We start from the raw sequence: 23,157 nt of genomic DNA on the forward strand, positions 1-23,157 counted from the left end.
CTTTCTGCTAAAATGAATTACCAGGAACCATATTCATTGATGTGCTTAGTCTGAAATTTATTCTGGGGCTTCAAAATGCAAAACTTACTTTGTGCTCTATCCTAGGTAAACTGGCACCGATTGTAATCTGTGCCTCCTGCATGCAGTAAAGGTATTCTTTTGACTATTTAGCATTCTCGAGTCCAAGTCTAAATTTCAGACATCAAACACTGATGAATACAGGCCTAGGGCATATAGTTTATAACATGTTAAACATGTTGCTTGTTGTTTGTTGTTGTTTTAGAATGCTTGAACAGTTCAGACAGTTTCATATTGTTATGCGTTGCCATGACTTAATTTATTTACACTTTAATAAACTTCCATTGAATATATGTGTTATTCTCATTGTCAGATATATATATATTTACATTCTTGCTATTCTTTTCCATTGAAAATTATGACATTCATTTTGTCTGAACAGCAAAAGGAAAGGCGCCAATGTGACGTCAGTGCTGCTTAGTGATAACGGGCTGCTGTTTTGACGATGTCTGCATATAGTCGGGGAGAACGTTCCTTAGATGACGTAACAGTTGTTCTGTCTGGTAAACAGAATGGCCGGGAAGCTGATTTAATGTTAAATAAAACAAAACGTGTGCAATTTAGAACATAATCTTGTTTACAAATGGAAAGGAAATATAATGTAAATATAAGAAATGAGTTAATTTTTTTCGTAGTTCATGCGAAACGAATGCCAGAGTAGGATTGGCAAATTAAACATGAATCACTGCGATTCATGGATTTGCCGATCCAACTCTGTCATTCATTTCGCATGAACACCAAAAAAAAAAAAAAATTTTATTATTATTATCCAGCTTGTTTCATGGAGTCACGCTCGAAAGGTTATACGCTCGAGTTTGAGGACCAGTCTCAATTAGTGCTCAGAAACAACCAATCAGATTGCAGTTCTGAGACTGGTCTCCTGGCTGGTAAACTTGGTGGTTAAATTCAAATACAATCCATGGGTGATTAAATGCAACAAAAGCAACAGTGCTATCTAATCGGCTTGAAAAGTTTGACTGCTGTAGACCAAACCATTTCAGTCTCGGGTTATTGTGACATAATCTCGAGCACCAAAACATAGATCTTTTACTTGACCACAGGCAATCATCCTATGAAGTTCGAAAGATGTAGGCTGCATCATTCTCCAGTTTTCAGTTGCAAACCAAATGGTCTATTGAAGCACTAATCACCCAGCATGAGAAAAAGAACACACCCCATTTTCCTATAGAACATTTTTATGCCCCCCTTTGAAGGAGGGGTATATAGTTTTTCAAATGGTTGGTCGGTCTGCTGACCAATTGGTTTCCGGATGATAATTTAAGAACGCTTGGGCTTAGGATCATGAAAGTGGATAGGTTGGTCATGACAAGCAGATGACCCCTATTGATTTTGAGGTCAGTAGGTCAAGGTCACAGTGACCCAGAACAGTTAAACAGTTTCTAGATAATAACTCGAGAACCCTTTGGCCTAGGATCATGAAAGTTGATAGGGAGGTTGATCATGACCAGCAGATTGATAGTGAAATCATTAGGTCAAAGGTCAAGGTTACAGTGACCTGGAACAGTTAAAACTGTTTTCAGACGTTGACTTGAGAACGCTTGGGCCTAGGGTCATGAAACTTAATACGGATATTGATCATGACCAATAGGTGACCATTTTTGAGGTCAGTTGGTCAAAGTTCGAGGTCACAGTGACCCGGAACAGTTAACCCTTTTCCGGACGATAACTTGAGAACGCTTGGGCCTAGGATCACGAAACTTAATAGGGAGGTTGATCATGACCAGCAGATGACCCCCTATTATTTTGACATCAGTAGGTCAAAGGTCATTGTCACACTGACCTTGAACAGTAGAACTATTTTTGCCAAACACTAGAGAATGTTTTGGTCTAAGATCACATTTGATACGGAAGTCACTTATGACTGGTAAATGACCCATAATTATTCATCTGAGGTCAGTATGTCAAACGTCCAGTGCAGAGTGACCAAATAATTTCTGTTTCTTGTGCAGTTACTGAATGCATCAAGGGGGCGCATTTCGTGTTCTATGAGCTCTTGTTTAACTTCAGCCATAGTTACTGGAAATAAATCAATTTGCAATCATATTTGGTAAAATACAAATACATTCGTGACACAGCGATTATGATTGCTAACAAAAATGCTCAGCCATAAATGCTGGCTTACCATGTAGAATTCTTTTCTGTTGACGAAACTGGCTTATGGAACCCAGGTGCCTACCAAGACGTGTTCCTTGGGTTTTCCTCTGCTATTAAAAGTTGCAATGTCACCATATGACATATGCTGTGTTACAGTAACAAAGACCCAATGATGGAAGAATAAAACAAAACTCTTGATTGCTTTTTCATATTTGTTTGTATTATAATAATAAACATATTTCAACCATGGAAATTCACAGAACATCAAAAAGGCAAAAAGTGATGTATATAATTATATGTAAGAAGATATGATAAAAGGGATGAAAATAAAGCTAAAAATGTAAGCAAGCCATCAGTGTAAAGCTAGGAGGTAAAATATATTTTCTAAAATGTAAGATATAAAATTAATTATTAATTGTAGTATAACTAATAAATTTTCAAAAGAATTATTTATAGAAAATTTATGTATACAGATGTATTTGTCTTCAACTGTTAAAAATATTCCCAGTTAAACATGAAAAAAAAAAAGAGATAACCTAAAATGTATAATTACCCCTCCACCATTTTCATGGGGTCACGGAGATTCAATTATTTAACAATACAGATAGACTAAAGTTAAAAATGCAAGTATTTATGCATCGTTCATAATTAACTGGAGTAAAAAGTTTGCAATGTGTACAAAAATTCTAAGAGAAACTCTTGCTGAAAACACAAAACTTTTTTCATGGATTTTTGATTGACTGTAATAATGCACAAAGGCCACCTTGATATATGTGTATGATATACCAAGTATATTACTGTATGACTTCAGTAATTTGGACCCATAGTGTTCATGTTAAAAGGTATGTTGCAAAAATTTTGAAAGTTGATTCATAAATGCAGGTACTACTGGAACTTTGCAGAAGCAAAAAATTTTTAACTCATTTTTTCCCAAAACAAGATTACAACTGCATTTATATATCATCTTAATGAAATATAAGGCAAACAAAATGATAGTACCCATGCAAGGCCTGTATTCATCAGTTTTTTTTAGTTCGGAATTAAAGTTGCTAAATCACCAGTCAACAGTTCGTGCTATTGACCACTCTAGTTCAACATAGTTTGCTGCACAGGAGTAAAATGTTGAGAAAAACAAATTCGAAATTGGTTTATATTGTCATGTGATAACATACTCAATGAATTGATTACCAGTCTATAGTCAAACTATTTCCCCTCAGTACTCCAGTAAATAGTTTTGACTATTGACTGGCAAGTCATTCAGTGAAAGATAGAAATGTATAGACTCTACAGGATTTATCAAGCTATGACATTTCACTGCCTAGGGTCCAGAGGTAAAAACACTGGTGCTGAAATAATCTAATAAAGGATTTCTCTGCATTAAAACTGAACAACAACAAACATAAACATACAGAAGGAAATATACATCACTTAAAAGGCAAAGAAAAATCTTTGTGTCGCTTTTTCTAATGTTACAGCTGCAGTTCCTGACAATATATCAGTTTAGAAAGCAATTGTTACACAATCTTACATGAAAGTGATCTGATTCGTATCATAATATTTTGTTTTTGTCAATTTTTCTGTTAGTTGGAATTTCTAAATCAACTGATATTTATTTAATCTTCTCAATAAAACGATATTTATGTAACGTATGACTGCATTACAGTTAGAAATATATAAAAAAAATATATTACTGTTTTTTTTTTTTCAGAGTCTCAGTTATTGTAATACATCAGGTAAAGTCACATTTTCCACTGATACATAACTACAAAATGGGTAAACTTTGATTAAAACCATAAAAAAAACCCAACAAAAAACCCAGAGAAAATGAGTTTGTTTTACAAGTAAGATCAAAATATCTTTCTTTTGTGAACACCATATCATACAATTTTTTGCAAAAAAAATTATTGCATTTGGTATTCACCCGATGAAAGATGTTTTAACCTTGCACTAAAACAAACAAATATCCTCTATAAATATTCTGTTTTTCATTATAAACAAAACAGTGTAACCTATTTATGCAACTTTAAATGGTAAGTCATTAATAAATAAGTATTACAAGAACAACAAAAAGTACACAGGTACAAAACTGAACACAGCAGAACAAAAACAACTATGATATGTTAACTGGATTACACTGAAAATATCATGAATAAATCTCCAACATAATATATACATATAATAAATTCATTGGATTTTAATTGAATGGTTTTTGTAGTATTTTAAATTTCATTTCAACAGAACATGGCAATATATTTATACAATAACAGGACAGGGCAGAATAGAACTTTTAGCCATATAATTATATGACTGAACGCTTAACCTTTTTAAAATGAACTGGTCTATCATTTAGTTTAGGCAATACCATTTATTATTTGAAGGGGTGTACACTGAAAATTTACTGCCTGAATAGCAAACAGTGCTGACCATGATCAGACTGCATGGAAGTGCAGGCTGATCTTGGTCTGCACTGGTCGCAAAGACAGAATCCCTTGCCACCAGCACATTAAACTTGTCATAACAAAAAGTAAGGAGCTGGTTTTTCCTATCTGTCTTTGTTTTTGTATGTTCTCTTATCACTACTTTGAACTAATTTCTTCATACATTTCAACCTTTTATAGTTAAACTGGAAGAGTTAAAAAAGATGTACCAAAGTCTAGTAAGAAATAAATTGCAAGCACAAGTGAACAAAAACTATAAAACCGTAATAAACTAATTCCATGTTTTTTTACATTTATGCAGATTTTGATCTACTTCAAGTAAAAACGAGGATGAATCTTTGCATTAGTGAGGGAATTATCTATAGAACTTAACACAAGATATTGTAACAAAATTGAAATGGCTCAGTTTGATAAAGGTTTTGTACTTGATCACACTAATTCTAACCAAAAAAAATAGTTTTGTTCCTTACTTTCTCATAGTTCACAGCATGATATATGCATCAAATTAGTTTGATAAATTTGTCAATTTGGTAAGCTGGTACTTTGTAAATGTTTGAAATATTAATATAAATCATGGGAATTCTGCATTACTCATTTATGCAACATGCATTTTATTACCATGCATTATTTATTCAAAATGCCGCAATCTGTCCGTGACAAGAAAATCTGTTCATAAATTTTTATAATATACTATTTCATGCCAGCAGCCATTATTACCCGCAGAAAAATCCGTCATTTTGATGGAAAACATGTAATTGTGACGGATTGCAGCCATTTTGTTTGTCATCCTGCAAAAACATTGCTTCCATCATACATAACTATGAATAATCACTTAATTTTCCCCTCTTATATAAAACATGAAATAAACAAATTCATCATCCCATCAGCTATCTATCAAACCCTTAAAAGCAGTCTGGACTGAAATTTTTTTTATGTTGGAACCTAGACACTATTCTTGCATGTTCGTTATATTGAGTTTACTGCCTCATTATAATCTTTTGTCGGCCTTGAATTGTTGTGCAAGTAAAGACTCATTCATTGCAAGCAAAATTAAGATTAAATGCATGTTTTGTAAAAAGTTCTTTTTGATACATGGAAAAGATAATAAATTACTAATACGTCATTAATTACCATTTGAGCCGTGCCATGAGAAAACCAACATAGTGCGTTTGCGACCAGCATGGATCCAGACCAGCCTGCGCATCTGGTCAGGATCCATGCTGTTCGCTTTCAAAGCCTATTGCAAGGAGAGAAACCATTAGCGAACAGCATGGATCCTGACCAGACTGCGCGGATGCGCAGGCTGGTCGGGATCCATGCTGGTTAGCAAACGCACTATGTTGGTTTTCTCATGGCGCGGCTCATTTGATGTATTTACATAGTCTCCTTCAAAAGTTAAAACTGCAGAATTTAGTTAGTGCTGCAAACACTGATGCACCAAAAACACCTGTGTAAGCCCAAGGGCACATTACTCTCCAGAGCTTTGATTACACTTCAGGGTGATGTGTCTGTTGAAATACTTTGTAATGAAAAAATTTTGGCAACTCTTTTTTCAAGTACACAATGGTCGAGTTCCCTGTCAAGATTAATCGCTATGAATTGATATAATAGTAGACTTTATGGTTGAATGATGCTTTATCTATAATTTGTAATGTGCTATTTTTTAAAACAAATTTGATGGCAGTGGTACAAAAAATTTCTTAACAACGACTTAAAAAATCCTTAACTGGAAATAGAAAACAATGCCATCCCCAGTATCTTTCTTAATATAAACCTCTATGTACAAAAGAATGGGTAAAAAACCTGAAACATTTTAAAATATTAGAAAGATTTTGATTTCATACTAGTAAGGGAACGTGTACATGTAAGAGTACATCCTTTATTTCGAGATGCATCGGAAGCACCAAAATTCTGAACATCTTGGTTTTGCAGGAACACATTCAGTAGGTACGTGTGAAACCAAGACCTGACCTTATTAAACATGTACACTCAAATGTGTATATTTACTTTTGTAGATTTATATGTAGAAAACAAATAAATTTTAACAGCCCTATATTATTATTATTTAAAGGGAATAACTACATGTATACATACACTTACAAGTACGGAAATCACAACTTCTCTATTGAGTAACAACTGTATAGCTTGAATAATTTGTGACAATGTTTTAAGATACATAATTTAGTCTAAACAATATTCATCCAAATACATAAACATGTTTCCATGTATCATAACTTCTCAATATATAAAAGGGATCTTTTCATAGATTTCAGTACGTTTTTTGGGGGATTATTCATTTTCATTATTGCCGAACTACTATGTTAAAGTGTAATCTTTCTGTCTTTGGAAGCTGAGAACATCATATTCACTAAAAAATATGAAATCACATAAAATTTAAACTACACAAAATTTTGAGAGAGGATAGGCATATAAATTTACACTGATTGTCACAGCATAACAATTCATTAAATGAATTAAATATACATGTGATGATGCTCGCACCATTATACATACATAAATTGTCTTCACACACAAACAATATACACAATTTCCGATAACAACACTTCATAACAAAATATCTAACACTTGTAGAAAAAACAAAAATGGCGCATAAATACAATGTTCAAATTTAGACTAGGCTGTCAACTTTTTTTATACAAAAGAACGAGATATGAATAAGAAAACTGCACTATAGTGATGTGGAATTTCTTGACTGACACATGCTTCATAAGATATAAATATGCAAAAACAAAAAATATGTATTTTGTACATAAAAGAATATTCTGATCTAGTGGAAACAAAATAATGTTGCCCTTAGTTCTTCAAGAGGATTGTTAGACTTTCTTTGATTCAATAACCACAGTTTTGCTAAAGTAATATTTTGCCAGTGCCCCTAATAAACAAAGTGATTTGGAAGTCCATGCTCCATCATTATCAAAGTTAACGAGTTTGGGACCAGCAGGCAACCCTCGATCATTTTCAAAATTGCGTTTCAAAACAACAAATCAGAGGCTGAATTTGGAGACTGGTCTCAAAGCTAGGTTCCATAATCCTGGACTGGTTTCAAGCTCAGTTTTACAACTTTGGACCAGACATTAATCAGTACTTTGAAAGCATAAAATGTGTGGCTCAGAAAAAAAAGGTTTCTTTAGCACTAAGCATTAGTAAAACATGCTAGTAGCACGAAAATTTCGAGTCCTGAGATTTCATTATAAAAAAAGGTGTTTGGGCTTGAGTCATCAATTCTGCAGCATTTTCAGAATTTTGGATGGTTATTGTGCTGTTCATCAAAACATACATGCACTTTAGATAAGAAAACTTGAACTACTGGAAAAAAAGCGACTGAGCTGTTAACATCCAGCTGTTAATCTAAAGGGGACATTATCATGATTGTCCATTTTACTTTCCATAAATCTCTAAAAAAAAGTGCAACAAAGGTGTAAGTGCTTAATTTACTAAAGGGCACACACAATAGTTTCTTTTAACCTCTTGAAACAATCAGAATAAATGCTCAGCAACTGTTTTTATAAAAGCACCATTAGGACCTACAAATTAATTTTTTAAATTCCAAATATACATAAATGCAATCATTTATCATGTAAAAGCAAAAAGAAAGCTTAAGAGTTATCTAAAGCTATGTAAAATATCAATCATAAATGTATTTTATAACAAATAACAGTTCACAACCAAAATAGGATACACAAATACTTGGAATTCTTGTTCATACACTTTATACACCTGGTAAACAGGGCTTATTGGATGTACTGTAGTACATTGACAGTTCTGAACGTTAGCATTTTTTTCGTTGTTGTTTCTTAACCGGATAGTGTTTAAGTTGCAGGACATAATAAACTCTTACTTAAGAATTTTTTATTTTTTTCAAAAATCTTTCAATTAGCTTTAAGTCAAAAGCAGTTTATACTATAAAGACGAAATAAATTTTGTTATGATTTATGACATGCACCAAATGAAAATGTTATACAATATCTGGACCAAATGTATTTTCTTAATTAATATTCAGGGCTGTATTTTAACAAATATATCTTGGCTCTTCCATTTTTTTCTCATTCTAGGCCTATAAAACAAAATAATAATTTCAAGTCAATAGCTGACTGTATATATGAAAAATTCTTATTCTGATGTAAACAAAAACAAACATTAATTTGTCCTGTGTTAGTCAATGGCAGCTTGTGTGCATGAAAAAAATGACATCTGAAAAATAAAGAAAAATTTTAAAAACTTCCATACCAAATGCTTTGATAAAAACCTGTTTACCACAACTGAGATTCTTATTTAGTTCTGTTTTCCTTTGCTTTGTTAGCAAGCTCCTTTGCCATCTCATAATATTTTGAGAATTTGGCTGTATGATCTAATGGTAAGTACACATATGGACTCATATTAAATGCCTCCTTGATCCCATAGCGTTTCACACTTGACAGATGGCATCGACTTAGATGATATCTGTATGACCCTTTCGACGCAAATTTTCGACTACACGCTGCACAGCGATACTCAACTGGTTCACCGTCACTATTTGTCGGCGAATTCAATGGTTCATAATCAGACAGACTATCTTCGTCAGGTCGCGACTTTGAGTCTTCCTCATCACTTTCACCGTTTTGCGCTTTTACGCTTAAGTTCAGAGGCACACTAAGGTCGAGACTGGATTGATGTAACGCTAAATGTGGAGGGAGGTATTTAAAACCATGGGAAGCTGCTGCTGTACCCATTAATTTTGGAATGTCGGATTTTGTGATCAGTCTTTGTAAACTATCCAAAGGATGTTCACTAGTTAAGTTCTGACCATAAACAAAACTACTAAGATTGTCTAAAGCAGAGGATTTTTCCTTGTCTGTTTTACTTTCATCATCATTTTCATCCATATTTAAGTACTTAGTTTCTAAGTTTTCATTCTTATCAAGTTGACTAGAACTTTCAGAAACACCTGACTTTACACTATTTCTCCCATCATCCTTCTCATCACTACCATCAGATTTTGGTGATTCCAATTTTTCAAACCTTTCTTTACCTTTCTCTAACTTTGATCTTATTTCTTTCTTAACAACATCGTGATTACTCACTTTTGACTTATTTCCTTCTCTCTCACTTTGTCCTTGTTTAAAACCATTACCCAGGTTCAAGTTGAGCGCTGCATAGAAGTTTTTGTAACGACTAAGATAATCAGTTGTATCAAAACTCATTGCACTATTAATTGGTCTAGTATGGATGGTAGCATCTGAACTGCTATGTGGACTGATGATTATGTTGCCCTTTTTATAGTCAAATTTGTTACTGAAACTTTTTTTAATGAATGATTCCATGGCTGACAAAGCAGACCCTTCTGACGCTTCTTTCGCATGATCTGGATCTATTATGTCAAGTTTCTTTCCAAGAGGTACTTTTCTCGAAGTGTTACCATTAGATTTTTTCTCATTGTCAGATCTGTCCACCTCAGCTTTAATAATCTCTCTTCTCTCATTTCTAGAACTTTTACTATCTACTAAAGTCTGGATTTCTTTTAGGATGTTTTTACTTTTATCTCTGATCTCACCTAGTTCCAATTCATCACTATCACTTTCAAGTTTTATGGATTTTTCAGATTCTTTTGTGTCCCTTGTGTCACTAACTTTGGATTTATCGAGACCATCTGTATCATCTAAAATGCTTTTACTTTCTTTATCATCATCTAATGATTCTACATCTACATCAGATTTCATTTTCTCTACTTCACTATCACTATCAATACTTGATTTAACTGAACCATTATCTAACTTTCGCTTTTTCTCTTGTGATCTTAGCAGATCTGAGTCTTCATCATTCGTTTTGTCAAAATTTCTCTTTTCTGTATTTCCCTTTCTGGCATTTTCCTTTTCCAATTTAGCAACATCTTCACGCAACTTCTGTCCTAAACATGCTCTAACATGCTCTACAAATGACTTAGTTTCAATCTTACAGTTACAATTCTCACAGTTTATTCTACTATCATCAGTATCATCTGTTGATAACTCAGGACTAGCAGAACCTCCAGCTAAATGTCTTTTGTAGTCATAAATAGCTGCCATGCTTGGATTTCCATATGGATTTAATGATTCGTCAAAACTATATCGCTTCCTCTTTTTGAACTGCAGGTCACTAAATGACTGTGGTGGTCTGGGTGATTGTTTTTTGTGGTGCCCAGACATGATCATGTGATTGGCTAGGCCTTCCATGTCAGTAAACGACTCTTGACACACTTTGCATTTGAACACACATTCTTTATCTTGTTCCTTGTCACAATAAGCTGAACACTTGTGAGTTCTTCTAGCATGCTCAGAGCTCACAATCTTTGTGTAATGCTGTGTCTTCATCATGTGAACTGTTAACATTGGCAGTGTTTTGAAGGATTCCCCACACTGGATACAGCGTAGAATTCTACGTGTCTGTTCAGATTCCTGATTTAACCACATGTCCTGACCCCTCACAAGTTTTGGATACTCTAGCAAACTTACAGACTTATTCCTTGCTGGCAGATGTCCAGTTTCCTGTAAGTGCAGACTCAGTGAATACAGCCCATCAAACCATTTACCACACGTACATAAATGGTTTGTGTAATTTTCACCCTGCTTATCATCAAGACTAGGATCGTTTTCAATGTCTGATTTGTCCAATTCCCTTTTTACAGATTTCTCATTTACAGAAGAGTCCTCACGCTTGATAGTTTTGATACTATCATCATTGCGACTTTTGTGTGAAGGTGATGGAGTCAGATTTCGATGTCTTGAAGGGTATATCTTCTCTGGCGTCAGTTTTGGTTGACCATTTGACATTGGTAGGGCAAAATGAGGTAGCGACATAGATGCCGAATGAAGTAAAGCTTGATGAAGGGCTGGAATTTCTGGTCCATATAACATGTAATTCAATGGTTTTCTTAATCCACGCAGGTGAAAATCTCCACCAAACTTTTGTTGTAAACTTTGTAGACTAGTTGAGGAAAGTCCATTTTCATGCTTAAAAGAATCATGTTTTGAGTTGCCATTTCTCTTTGGGCTTCCCTTAGGCTCACTAGAGGGCTTTTTAGAAAGGTCTAAAGGTTGGTCTTCCTCTGGAGACATAAATAATGATTGACTAAATGGATATGATCTTGAAAGGTAAGAACTATGTGGAAATGTGGATTTATTCAAGCTTGTTGGTTTCAAGCTAGATGTCCTTAGACTAGCTATTGAATGTGAAAGCAACTGTTTGGGATGAGAAGCTGTCTTTGGAGGTACGCTCGTACTTGTGCTAGGTATGATCACTGAAGCTAATTTAGAAGTAAACCCTTCTTTATGTGATGAGCTGTCTCTGAACCTTTTTGGTGGTGAAGGAGATGACAAATTACCTGACTTTAATGGAGAGAAATCTTGTCTCATCAGTTTCTGGAGAGGTGGAGTTTCAGGTCTCTTGTTTGTCTTTTCAGCATTACCAGACATCCACTTATAGTCATCTATTTCTAACTTTTGTTTCACCTTTGGAATCCTTATCTCTACTGCTTCCTTAAGTTCCTTCTTTATTTCTTTTTCAATGTCCACATTATACACAATATTTTCTTTCTTTACACTAACATTTTCGTTTTCAGTACTATCAGAAATCGCTTCTTTACCATTACCTTCTATTTTAACATGTTCACCTTTCAAGGATTCTGCAGTTTCAGTTTTCTTGCTTTCAGAAGTCATATTTTCATTTTCATCATTCTCACATCCATTGACTTCACATTTAATACAATTTTCAACGGTTTCACTTTCCATGTTATTAGATGAATCTTTATGATTTACTTCTGGTTCAAGGTCATCTGCCTGATTTTTCTTTATGTCAAGGTCAGTGACCTTGCTGTCAAAGCAGCTGGGTTCAGTTGAAGTTTCTATCTGCATGTCTGTTGTGTTTTTGTCTTTGTCATCATCATCTTCATCATCACCTGATGCTGAAAATAGAGAAAGCAAACCTGAATACAAAATGCACAAAATCTGTATTAAAGTGGCAAAATGCGAAATATAATAGGCAGAACACATCCTTTTTAGACAATACCACTTTGCACGTTGCAAAACAACAAAGTAATAACATTTGGCCTTCAAATATTGACAATACCACTAGGCCACCCATGATTTTTATCTTCCAACATAAAATAATATGAGTGGTGAAATATTTTTATCAAAAACTTACATAATTATTCCATTCATTTTGTTTTACATGCTCAAAATCTGATCACGATTACACTTTTTCCACCAACAGGCAAATTTACAATTTTGACAGAAATACATAAATTTTAGCAATTGCACACTGGGAGTCATACTTCACATCCTGGTTTGAACATCATGTTCTCAAAATATGAAATGTTTACACATACATCATCCAATTAATGTTGTCAAAATTTGTTTGTTGTACTGTCTGCATTTTTTTCGCCATGTAACGTCATTGAAACCACAATAACAATGTTCTGACGAAATAAATTTCATCCCTTTTCCATTAAAAAATAATTTTTTAAAAACGACAAGCCGGCATGAATATTTCACAACAAAATAAAATGAACTATTACATAAATCCTGTCAAACCATCTGCATCATCCAGTGTCTTACAGATAATCTGCAGTTATTTCAATCCACATCCTTCTTAAATTATTTACATTCATGATAAAATTAATGGCCAAAATATCTCCACAAATCAGGTATGAAACAGAATTAATGGCCCAGTCAGGGACAACCAGTTACACAATTGAACAATCCTTTATAAAATGATAAATGTTTTATACGATCATAATTTATAACAAATTTCGTAAAAAAATTTACAATGTCATCATCATTTATCAATCACCTGAAATCTACCCGATATAAAACATTCAAAACTTAACTATTATCCGCAATATATTTCTATACAGTGTTGCACAGGGGTTCATTATTCATTTGTAAGCCGGTACGGTGTTACAAAACAGAATTTTTATGGTTTTACTGCATTTACATATGCATGTTCAACAAAAAGGGCCGTATAATGTTACAACAATGTCCGTCAGTCGGTATGTCCAAGGAGTTGTCACCACCTGCTTTTAGACGGATGCAGAATTTGAGTTGAGTTATGCCCCTTGTATTTTTTAAATTACATATTTCTTCAGTGCAGAGGTTAATGTTATACTGACATGCTATGCAATGCTTGCTGACTAAATGTTAACTTAAAAATGTCAAAAAATACACATTAAGTTAAATTTCCTTGAAACTTCAGAATAGAATTTTTGGAAATTTAAAACAACTCTCAAAAATGGTCACACAATCCATTTTCACAAGATGACTCGCATTAATTTAGTCAATATCAGAACAATTAATATATTCTTTGTCCTCTATTCAGTAAAAATAAATTGATATTTGTTTTATGACCTATTATTAGTTATTACATAAAAAACAGGCTCCAGTCTATTTTCGACTATTATTCAATCCCATAATTCAAGCATCAACTGACACTTGTCCATTCGAAAGCCATCAATTTTTATGCAATATAATATTACGAGCCTGCACGATTAATGTCACTATCATATATCCGTAATAAACTGGTGTCCCACAATGGATTTCCACATTCATTGTTCATGAATAAACAATTTATACATCTCCGTAGATGAATGCTTGTCAAAAACTTAGACAAACTAATTCGTTTCAATATTACGCACATTTTTTTTTTTCAAAAAAAAAGTTCTGCAATGTGTCAATCTTAACGTCATTGTGGAACAAAAGAATTGCGTATTAAATAAGGTTATATCTAACGATTTTCTCTCAAACACAATGAGTACTTGAATGCAGCCATAACTCAAAATCTTGACACTTATTTGACGACTGATCAAGAAGGATAACTGTGTAAAACTTGAGAGAATTACTTCCAGGAATTATGTAGTGGTTCAAAGTCTTCAAACAATAACGGAAACACTTTTTCTTCATTCACTGTCAAATACAACACAATAGCAACTTCGTCTTTAACTGTTTTTTTATGTTATTCTTATATTTTATATTGTTCTTTGTAGTGGTTAACACTGTTTTGCAGTAACAGAATGTTAAGCGAGATAATGTTTATAGGATATCCTGTTGTATGAGCACTTGAAATACAGCATGTTATTACACAAAACATGTAAGCTCCTTATATTTCAGTATATTCAGGAAACTGATAAACCTTCTTAAGTTCATGATTTTAATAGCTAGAAGCCCCAGATTTCATTATTATTTTTTTTGTAGAAAACTACTTATAGCGGTAAGCATTCACAATACGTTAAGTCAAACATATAGAATATACTGACGGCTGTTCAGTGTCTTCTTTATATATATTTCTCAAAAAAATATTTCACATTATCAAAATGTGCTTATGAAATTACAGTATAATTCAGATTTCTTTTTATAAACCAAGATGAATCAACATTCTCATTTTTTCAAACTGCAGCATGAAACGATGACCTATGACGTTAAATGTCATTAAAACTACATGTGTATATAATAGAATTAAATTTGTCAAACTTTTTTTTACTTATATGTAGGATAAACCATTTGATACTTAATAGTAAATGATAAAAACCCTACCATTATGCAGCTGTATACATCCATTTCTACCAGCTAAATGAAAGTTGGTGCTGTGCTTTGTAGCAGAAAGAAAATTGAGTAGTCTACTTAAGGTCTTAAATTTATTAACATATTTCAACATTAATTTTTTACAGATATTATCCCAGCAGGAGATCTCGCACTTGCAAATTTATTTTTAAAACAAATCCATTAAATCATGTTACATGAATATGAATATAGGCCAGAATTATTAAATATGAATGAACACTGATTTATTCCTTTTTCATCAATTCGGATCATAAATAATTTTCATATTTTTCATATGTAATTTTATATAGAGACATTAAGCGGAATGGGGAAACCTGACACTGGCGGGGGATTAGTAATTAATTTACATCTTCAATAATGATTAATCTTCCAAAAATTGGATAAATCTTGATGGTTCGGAAAGACAATGTACACAAAAACACTCTTGACAGTGACAGATAATTTGTCATGTCATATTTTATATCGATCGGCACTGAATTAACTAGATTATAAAATCAAACAGAATTGAAGAGGGTTATACCTTAATTTTTCCGTTTTTCTCTCTTATTCCTTGTTCAAATTATTTGTACCATTATTCATACTGTAATTTATTACCATAAAGCACTCATTTTAAATTGAATACATATTTTACCTTGCGGCTTTGTACTTTAAAAAGCTATGATTAGAATACTTAACAACTTTTCTTCCGGCCGCTGATGTGAAACAACATGAAAAACTTTAAAATCTGAACCTACATTTCTGGGTTATTCTTTGAGGAACAAATCTATAAATGGCAATAAATATAAATACATCATTTCAAAAAAATGTGAAAAAAAAACACTTTTACCTTTATTATGCTAATTCTCACACCATCAATCTCTCCCTTTTTATCTTTTTTTTTTTGGGTTAATCTTGAATTTCACTGAACAAGCAGAGGGCTGAACAGAAAACTGTTGTCACTCATTGAATTTAAAGAATTGACTAAGTGCGATTTTTTCCAACAAAACAAAATATATCAGAAAAATGTAGTTACCTATTATCCAACAATACCACAATATAATCTCAATACTAATTAGAATATAACAAACTGAAGTAATAATAAAACTCACTTTACATATTAATTGTTAAACACGAAAGTAATGATTTTCCCCAAATTAGGCACATTTCTGAAAATGTCAACATTTTCTACCTCAAAAAGCACCATCAGTGTGTGTCATGGCAATGACAAATGTTTCATTTCCCCAACTGGAATCAGTAATTAGAAAAATTGCTTAGTTAGCCCCGCCTCTGATAAATCTTCAGTTAATAAAGCCCATATATCAATTAAAGTCACTGATTAAAATAGATAGAATCCATTAGATAGTATTTCTTATGATATCTTGTGTACATCTAAAGAGGCAGCGCCACAAAACCATGTTTTTCAAACTATCCAACTGTCTCAACAAAAGCTACCTCACACAAAGTTTGGTGAAAATTAGTCAACCAATATCAAAGATACTGAGCAGAAACCATTTCTTGTCCCTAGGGACTCCAAATATAATCACAACCTTTGTTTCAATAAATGCTATATAAGCACACCACATTTGGTGACAACAGGTGCATCAATATTAAAGGTTAATTGAGCGGAAACCGATTTTCCATTTTTAGTAACAATGGTCTTGACCCCAGCATCCTCAAATGCAATCCTATCTGTAATTTCCAACTATGCTACCTGAAATCTAATATTCCTTGAATATATAGTTATTTATTTCTAGTAACAGTGACCTTGACCTAAGTGACCCCAAATACAGTTCCAACCTTTCTCTTTATAAAAGCTGTCTTAGGTGACAAGAGGATTAAGGTGTATCAAAAAAGTCGAGATACTGGGTGGAAACCATTTTTCTATTTTTAGTAACAAGTGACCTTGACCCAAGCAGCCCCAAATGCAATCAATTATATTGGTGATAACTTCCTCTTTCAAAAGAAGCTTGTTTATGATTGTTCATAATTTCAATAAAGGGAAACAGCATAAGCTGGCACCATCACCAACCTGTCCATCAGACTACGGAGAATGTACTCCAGAAATGTAAAAGGCATGACCAGGAGCAAGCTTTGACTTGGCAAATACAGATACCTCGATCCTCCAGAAACTGTGTGGAGGCACTGAGGATCTGCGGCAAACCACAAGTTTCATCGAGGCGACTCACGTCTGAGAGCGTAGGGCGAACAAAGAAGATAACCTGAACTTTCTAGGCTTAAATTACATTCCATTTCAAATAAGAAAGCTGTTACGTTTCATAACAAATAAAGAGCCATTTATTTTTGCAACAAAATTTATTTAAATTAAATAGTAGTAGTATTTTTTAACTGAGATCAAAATTGACAAAGACGCAGTAGTTCCATGCACTTACTGCCAATAACCACCAGCAGTTTTGTCTTTAGAGGTTAAGAACATAAGAAAACTTTGGTTATCAAATGTCAGTTTTCACAATATAAAATATAAAACTAAATAAAAATTCTATCACTATGCAGAAGGACATTTTACTCTTGCATGTACATATAAATGGGTACTTTTTTTTTGACAAACTGAAGTGTAATTCAGTGCTTTAACTTTCAAAGGGTGATAACTGTGGTAGCTAGTGATGGGCCGACAATCGGCGACAATCAAATAATCGTCGGCGTTGCACTCATGAGCGCGGTCGCCGACTTCACTTTTCCCTGACAGATTAATTACTTGGCACCCTAAACGGATAATTTAGTTGTTTTTGACCTTCTTCTTTCTGGTATTTACGGTTCTTTGGTGAAGTTACGCTACGGGAAACTACTCTACGTAAAAATGGCTTCCTCCAAAGTCTCGAAAGAAATTGGGGTCATCTGCGATCACCCAGATTTAGGATAATATATGGCTTTAAAAAAAATAAGCAGAGAAAACCATCAACACAAACTCTTGACATAAGTATGGCAGTATGCACAACATGCCATAAGACTTACGCAAGCATATATTAGCAAAGATATTTTCAATTTTTGATTTTGTAGGATTGAAATCATTCCACTCGTTTACTCAGAATTAATATATCGTTAACACTTTGTTTTGCTTCAAATAATTTTGATTTAATAACACAATATCACTGGATAGGTTCCTGGTGAAATTAAGACGAGTACCTGATTTGAAGTTCATTATCTTCACAAAATTAATGTTTTACTTTTATGCTGTTAACTTACTCAGTATATGAACGGATAAAACAGAAGTAGGATATTTGATGTCTGTGTGGTTCACTTCTTAAGGAAAGACATCAAACATACATTTCCGATTATATCCGATTAATCGAACCGGTTGGCTTGTCCGATTATGCCGATTAATCGGTTGGCAAATCTAACCGATTTGCCCATCACTAGTGGTAGCAGTAGTCGGGCTACCAACTAGATCAATCTTTTTTGATTTTTTTTTTCAAACCATTTCTCTTATATATTCCAAGCGATCTTTCACAGGTATTATCTCCCCTCCAGTGAAAAGTTTCACTTCAGGGGAGATAACAACCTATCAGAAATTTATATCTCCCCTGATATAATGATACCTGAAGGAAAACGTAATAATTTACTGTTATATAATATGCTGTCACATATTAACAACTTTAATTAAAGTTAATTAAAAGTGGTATTCAAAAAAGACAGCATGTCATCAAAATATTATTAAATTCAAGTCATTAAATTTTGTCAATGGCCACAAATGATTCATAAAACAGAGGCGGAATAGATGCTCTGATAAAGTTCATAATGTGTGTTCATACGACACTGGTGGGGTTAATGTCACTGTATGGCCATAATGTTACTTGTTGACAATTTAAGCAAGGCTAAATAAAATGTAGACAACATTTGACTGTAAGTCTCTTGTATATGTATTTCTGACTAAATCAAGGAAATAACTCTGGTGTTGCTGAGTGAAATCCCAAACAAAAAACCCAAAGTGCAAAACTTCCTGTGTCAAATAATATACTAGGTTAAATCCTTTTTGAAATTTGTGTGACACAAACTTTTAGGCCCTTTACACACATTCTTGACTAAGTCAAGGGCTATAACTCTTTGTCTGGCTTAGTGAAACAACTTCTCATGCTAAATGACACTCCTATGATAATTCAGGGAAATCTGTATGACACAATCATGTAGGTCTTTCATGTATATTTTAGACTAAATCAAGGGCCATAACTCTTGTCTGGCTGAATGATGTCCCAAACAAAACCCCAGGTGCACAGGCTGAATGATATCCCAAACAAAATCGCAGGTGCACAACTTCATATTCTGAATAAAATTCCTACAATGTTTCATGACTCTAGGTCAAATCCTCTTTGAGATACAAGCTGCAAAAACTTTTTGGTTCCTTATGCATATTCCTGACTAAGTCAAGGGCCACGACTCTGATTTAACTGAGTGAAATCCAGAACAAAAATCCAGCTGCACACTTCACATGGTAAATGATATTTCTATACTACTAAATGACTCTAGCTTAAATACTTTATGAGATTTGTGCCATACAATCTTTTAGGCCCTTTCTGCATATTTTTGACAAAGTCAAGGGCAATAACTCTTTGTCTGGCAGAGTGAAATCCCATGCACAAATGTACATGATGAAATACTATTCCTAAAATGTTTCAGAATCCAAATCAAATACTTTTTGAGATCTGCAAATGTTTTGGCCCTTTATGCACATTTTTTACAAAGGCAAGGGGCATAAATCTAGTCAGACTGAGTGAAATCCCAAACACTGAATAACATTCCTACTGTGTTTCATGACTAAGTGTGAAACATTTTGAGATCAGCACAACACAAATTAGGACGGATGGCCATGTGGATGTACATGTCATATGGCAAAAAGGCAAATCAAAGTACCTGGCCCCACCCACTCCAAAAACATTTTTTGGGGGCACAAAAATATACTTTAATATGCTTAGTCTCTAGCTAGAAAAAAGCACTTGATTACACTGCAACTCCAAGAGTTACAGACAGTTAAGAAATGTGACATTTTAGAAGCTGTTATGATTTCAAATCTATTCATTTTTCAGTTGTAAATATGCCACAAAACTTCTCGCATTTTGATTAAATCAAACTTTCCAAGATTTTAATGAAGCGTTATCAAACTGTTGATCAAAAGCCATATTCTAGATATATAATTCACACCAATTATATTGTAGAACATTATAAATCATAAAATTACTGACATTTCTAGATGAAATATTTCTAAAATGTAACAGAAGACCGAAAGTGTCTCATCATTTGTACCACGTTTTTAATCAAATAATACAATTCAACCTCTTAAAAGTGTATAACAGACAAAATAAAAGAGAAAATGATTTTTCAAAAAACTATTATATTTTAGTGATTAAAGTGCGCTGCATCTGCACACTTAAGAGAGCAAGACTGGGGCCACTATCTTGAACTACCTTAAGACTTACAATGTTCAAGATGTCCAGAAAAGGTACTTATAAGGTATTCGCAGCAGACATTTCTTCGAAAGACTTATTACAACACTTAAAATTCCTGGTAAGTAAGGGTGAAAAGCTCCTCCACTTTAATGTTTTTCTAGGTTATGAAAGATCTTTTCATTGCAAAATGAAATAAAACTGTTACTTCCCCTTATCGGTACAGTGATTCCTGTGTACAGACAGGGTACCTTGCGGCAAGATCCTTAAATGTGATATAGAAAATGTTGATACAGTTGAAAAGTTGTCTTTGTACAGCATTGTTATATATCATAGTTCTTTCTATGGATGCCTAAGGAGAATACTGGACATTCCATACAAAACTTGGCACATATGGCCATAAGTTTAGAGTTTAAGTTGAAAGGTCAAAACCACCTGTAAAGCTATAAATGGACCACTCTAAAATGATAGAAGTCATTGCAGAATAAATATCAAGCAGCTGTTTGTTTTTTTTATTTCATCTGGAAAAACAGTCTGATGAAATGCTGATACTAATTTAACCTTTAACACCCCTTGGAATAATAAATGGTATTGCCCAATGCTGATACTAATTTAAGGCTAAGGGCACTTTACCTCTGGCAACAGATAAAATTCATTTCATTTGAACAACTTTTCCATGCTGTCAAGCTGGTGATCAGGTGGTACATGTGCAGCAGGTTGAAAGTCATGTTCCATAACTTAACAATATCATAACTAACTAACAATACTTTACCCTTACCCTGCTATATTTCTATAATGGACTGGTCCATCTTTCAATTTGGACAGTACCACTTATTATTCAAAGGGGTTTTCACTGAAAATTTACTGACTGAATAGCGAACAGTGCAGACCATGATCAGACTGCACGGATGTGCAGGCTGATCTTGGTCTGCACTGGTCGCAAAGGCAGAATCATCTAAGGGTTAAGTAACAATAACTTTATGAGGGCATCTCAGTCATACCTTACCTTTAGCTCAAATCTTAACCCTTAGCCTGCTGGCGGCAAGTGATTATACTTTTGCACTGTTCGACATTCAGTCAGTATCCTCAGTTTGGTTACAGCTCCCCTTTTAGCAGTTAATGGTACTGTCCAAATTGAAAAGATGGACAAGTTCATTCTAGAAATTTAGTAGGGTAAGGGTTAAAGACCTGCTCCAGTCCTACCTTTTAACCTTAAATTGTCACTGAAAAAGCATGAAAATCCTGACTATGAACAGTGACGCCTGTCAAAATAGAGTATATTTTACATAAAATTCTTTATAAAACACCTGTGGTTTTGCGTGCTTAAGTGTGGCGCGTGGCCATTAACTGTTACCTATTGTAATCATGGGTTGCATACACACAATAGAATTTGAATAGCCGCGGAGCAGGGCTTTAACTTAGAATACCGGTAACTTTTTGAGCCAGTGGCCTCTGATCAAGTCATGGACTACCTCAGCTAGCATTGGAGAAAACCAGCAGAGTACAGGATAGGTGTTTCAAAATGCACTGGGTAGGTCTTTGTCATGGTTTGGTGTTACCATCTAATTGTCACATTTCTCTACAAGTTATGCTGGTATCTTGTAAAATATTTTGCTATAAATTTTTTTTTATCACATTATATATTGCCGGAGTGTAATAAAGCCATTACATAAAACACTAGTGTAATAAGGCTTTGACATCAACGTTGTTGTCGTTTATAGGATAGGAGACGTTGGTCAAATTGACTTGTTTATAATAGTTAAAGAAAGTAGAATTTTTTGATGTTTCGACAGGAAAAGCTAAAAAGAAACTTGTTGAATAAAATTGATAAGCAGAGCCTCGCATTTTACTATTTTATTCAATTTGTTTAATAAATTCAATATGAAAAGACACTTAAGAAATATCGTCTATATCTCCTCACACCAAATCCTCAAATTCTATGCTGGTCTTTTTATGTGATGAAAACCTTGTATTTTAATTATTTTAATTTAAAATAGTTTTCATACAATGCACCTGCAGGGTGAATTCTTTCCAGGAATTATCCTGATTTCACCTTAAATCATTATGTGGTATTCTCTGCTGGTAGAATAATTTACATAAGTAAAACATTGGAGTCGCATCTTTTTAAGACCACAGTTCTTATGAAATAAAAATGTGGTCTTTTAACACGTGGTCTCTCATAATAAGGTAAAATCATTAATATCTGTGGACGGACTTTTTTTTCGTGGATTTTGTGGTTGAGATTATAATCCATTAAAATAAATCCCAACAAACTAGCAAAATTTCCATTCATTTTATGTTCAAAATTTCAACAGGCCCACTAAATAACCATTTTGGTCAAATCCACGAAATTACATGCCCACGAAATTAAATGATTTTACAGTTTGTTTACAAAAGATCTTCTTTTCTTTACCTACCCTACTCTGATCACCATAAAAGAATATTAAATTTTCAAATTGTAAATTTCTGAAGTGAGTAAACAAGTCCACTAATTAACCAGCAATTAAAAATATCGGTCATCAGTATTATATTCATACCCGAGTAACTATCAATATTAATATTAGAAAC

At 33.6% G+C, this 23,157-nt stretch overlaps 1 protein-coding gene across 11 annotated transcripts in view; it reads right to left on the reverse strand.

Annotated features, from left to right (window-relative positions):
• Positions 1-2,391: 2,391 nt before the first annotated feature.
• Positions 2,392-23,157, reverse strand: part of LOC123548857 (teashirt homolog 2-like) — a 150,553-nt gene continuing 129,787 nt past the window's right edge. For 5 of the 11 annotated variants that reach the window (XM_045336450.2, XM_053545943.1, XM_045336458.2 and 2 more), the window contains exon 2: positions 2,392-12,567. In XM_045336450.2, the coding sequence (XP_045192385.2) occupies positions 8,921-12,567 (3,647 nt within the window). In that variant the 3' untranslated portion in view covers positions 2,392-8,920. The other 6 variants (XM_045336454.2, XM_045336449.2, XM_045336453.2 and 3 more) reach the window with 6 other exon arrangements.

The sequence above is a fragment of the Mercenaria mercenaria genome, chromosome 6 (genome assembly GCF_021730395.1).
Source record: "Mercenaria mercenaria strain notata chromosome 6, MADL_Memer_1, whole genome shotgun sequence".
In the NCBI taxonomy this organism is placed as follows: Eukaryota; Metazoa; Mollusca; class Bivalvia; order Venerida; family Veneridae; genus Mercenaria; species Mercenaria mercenaria.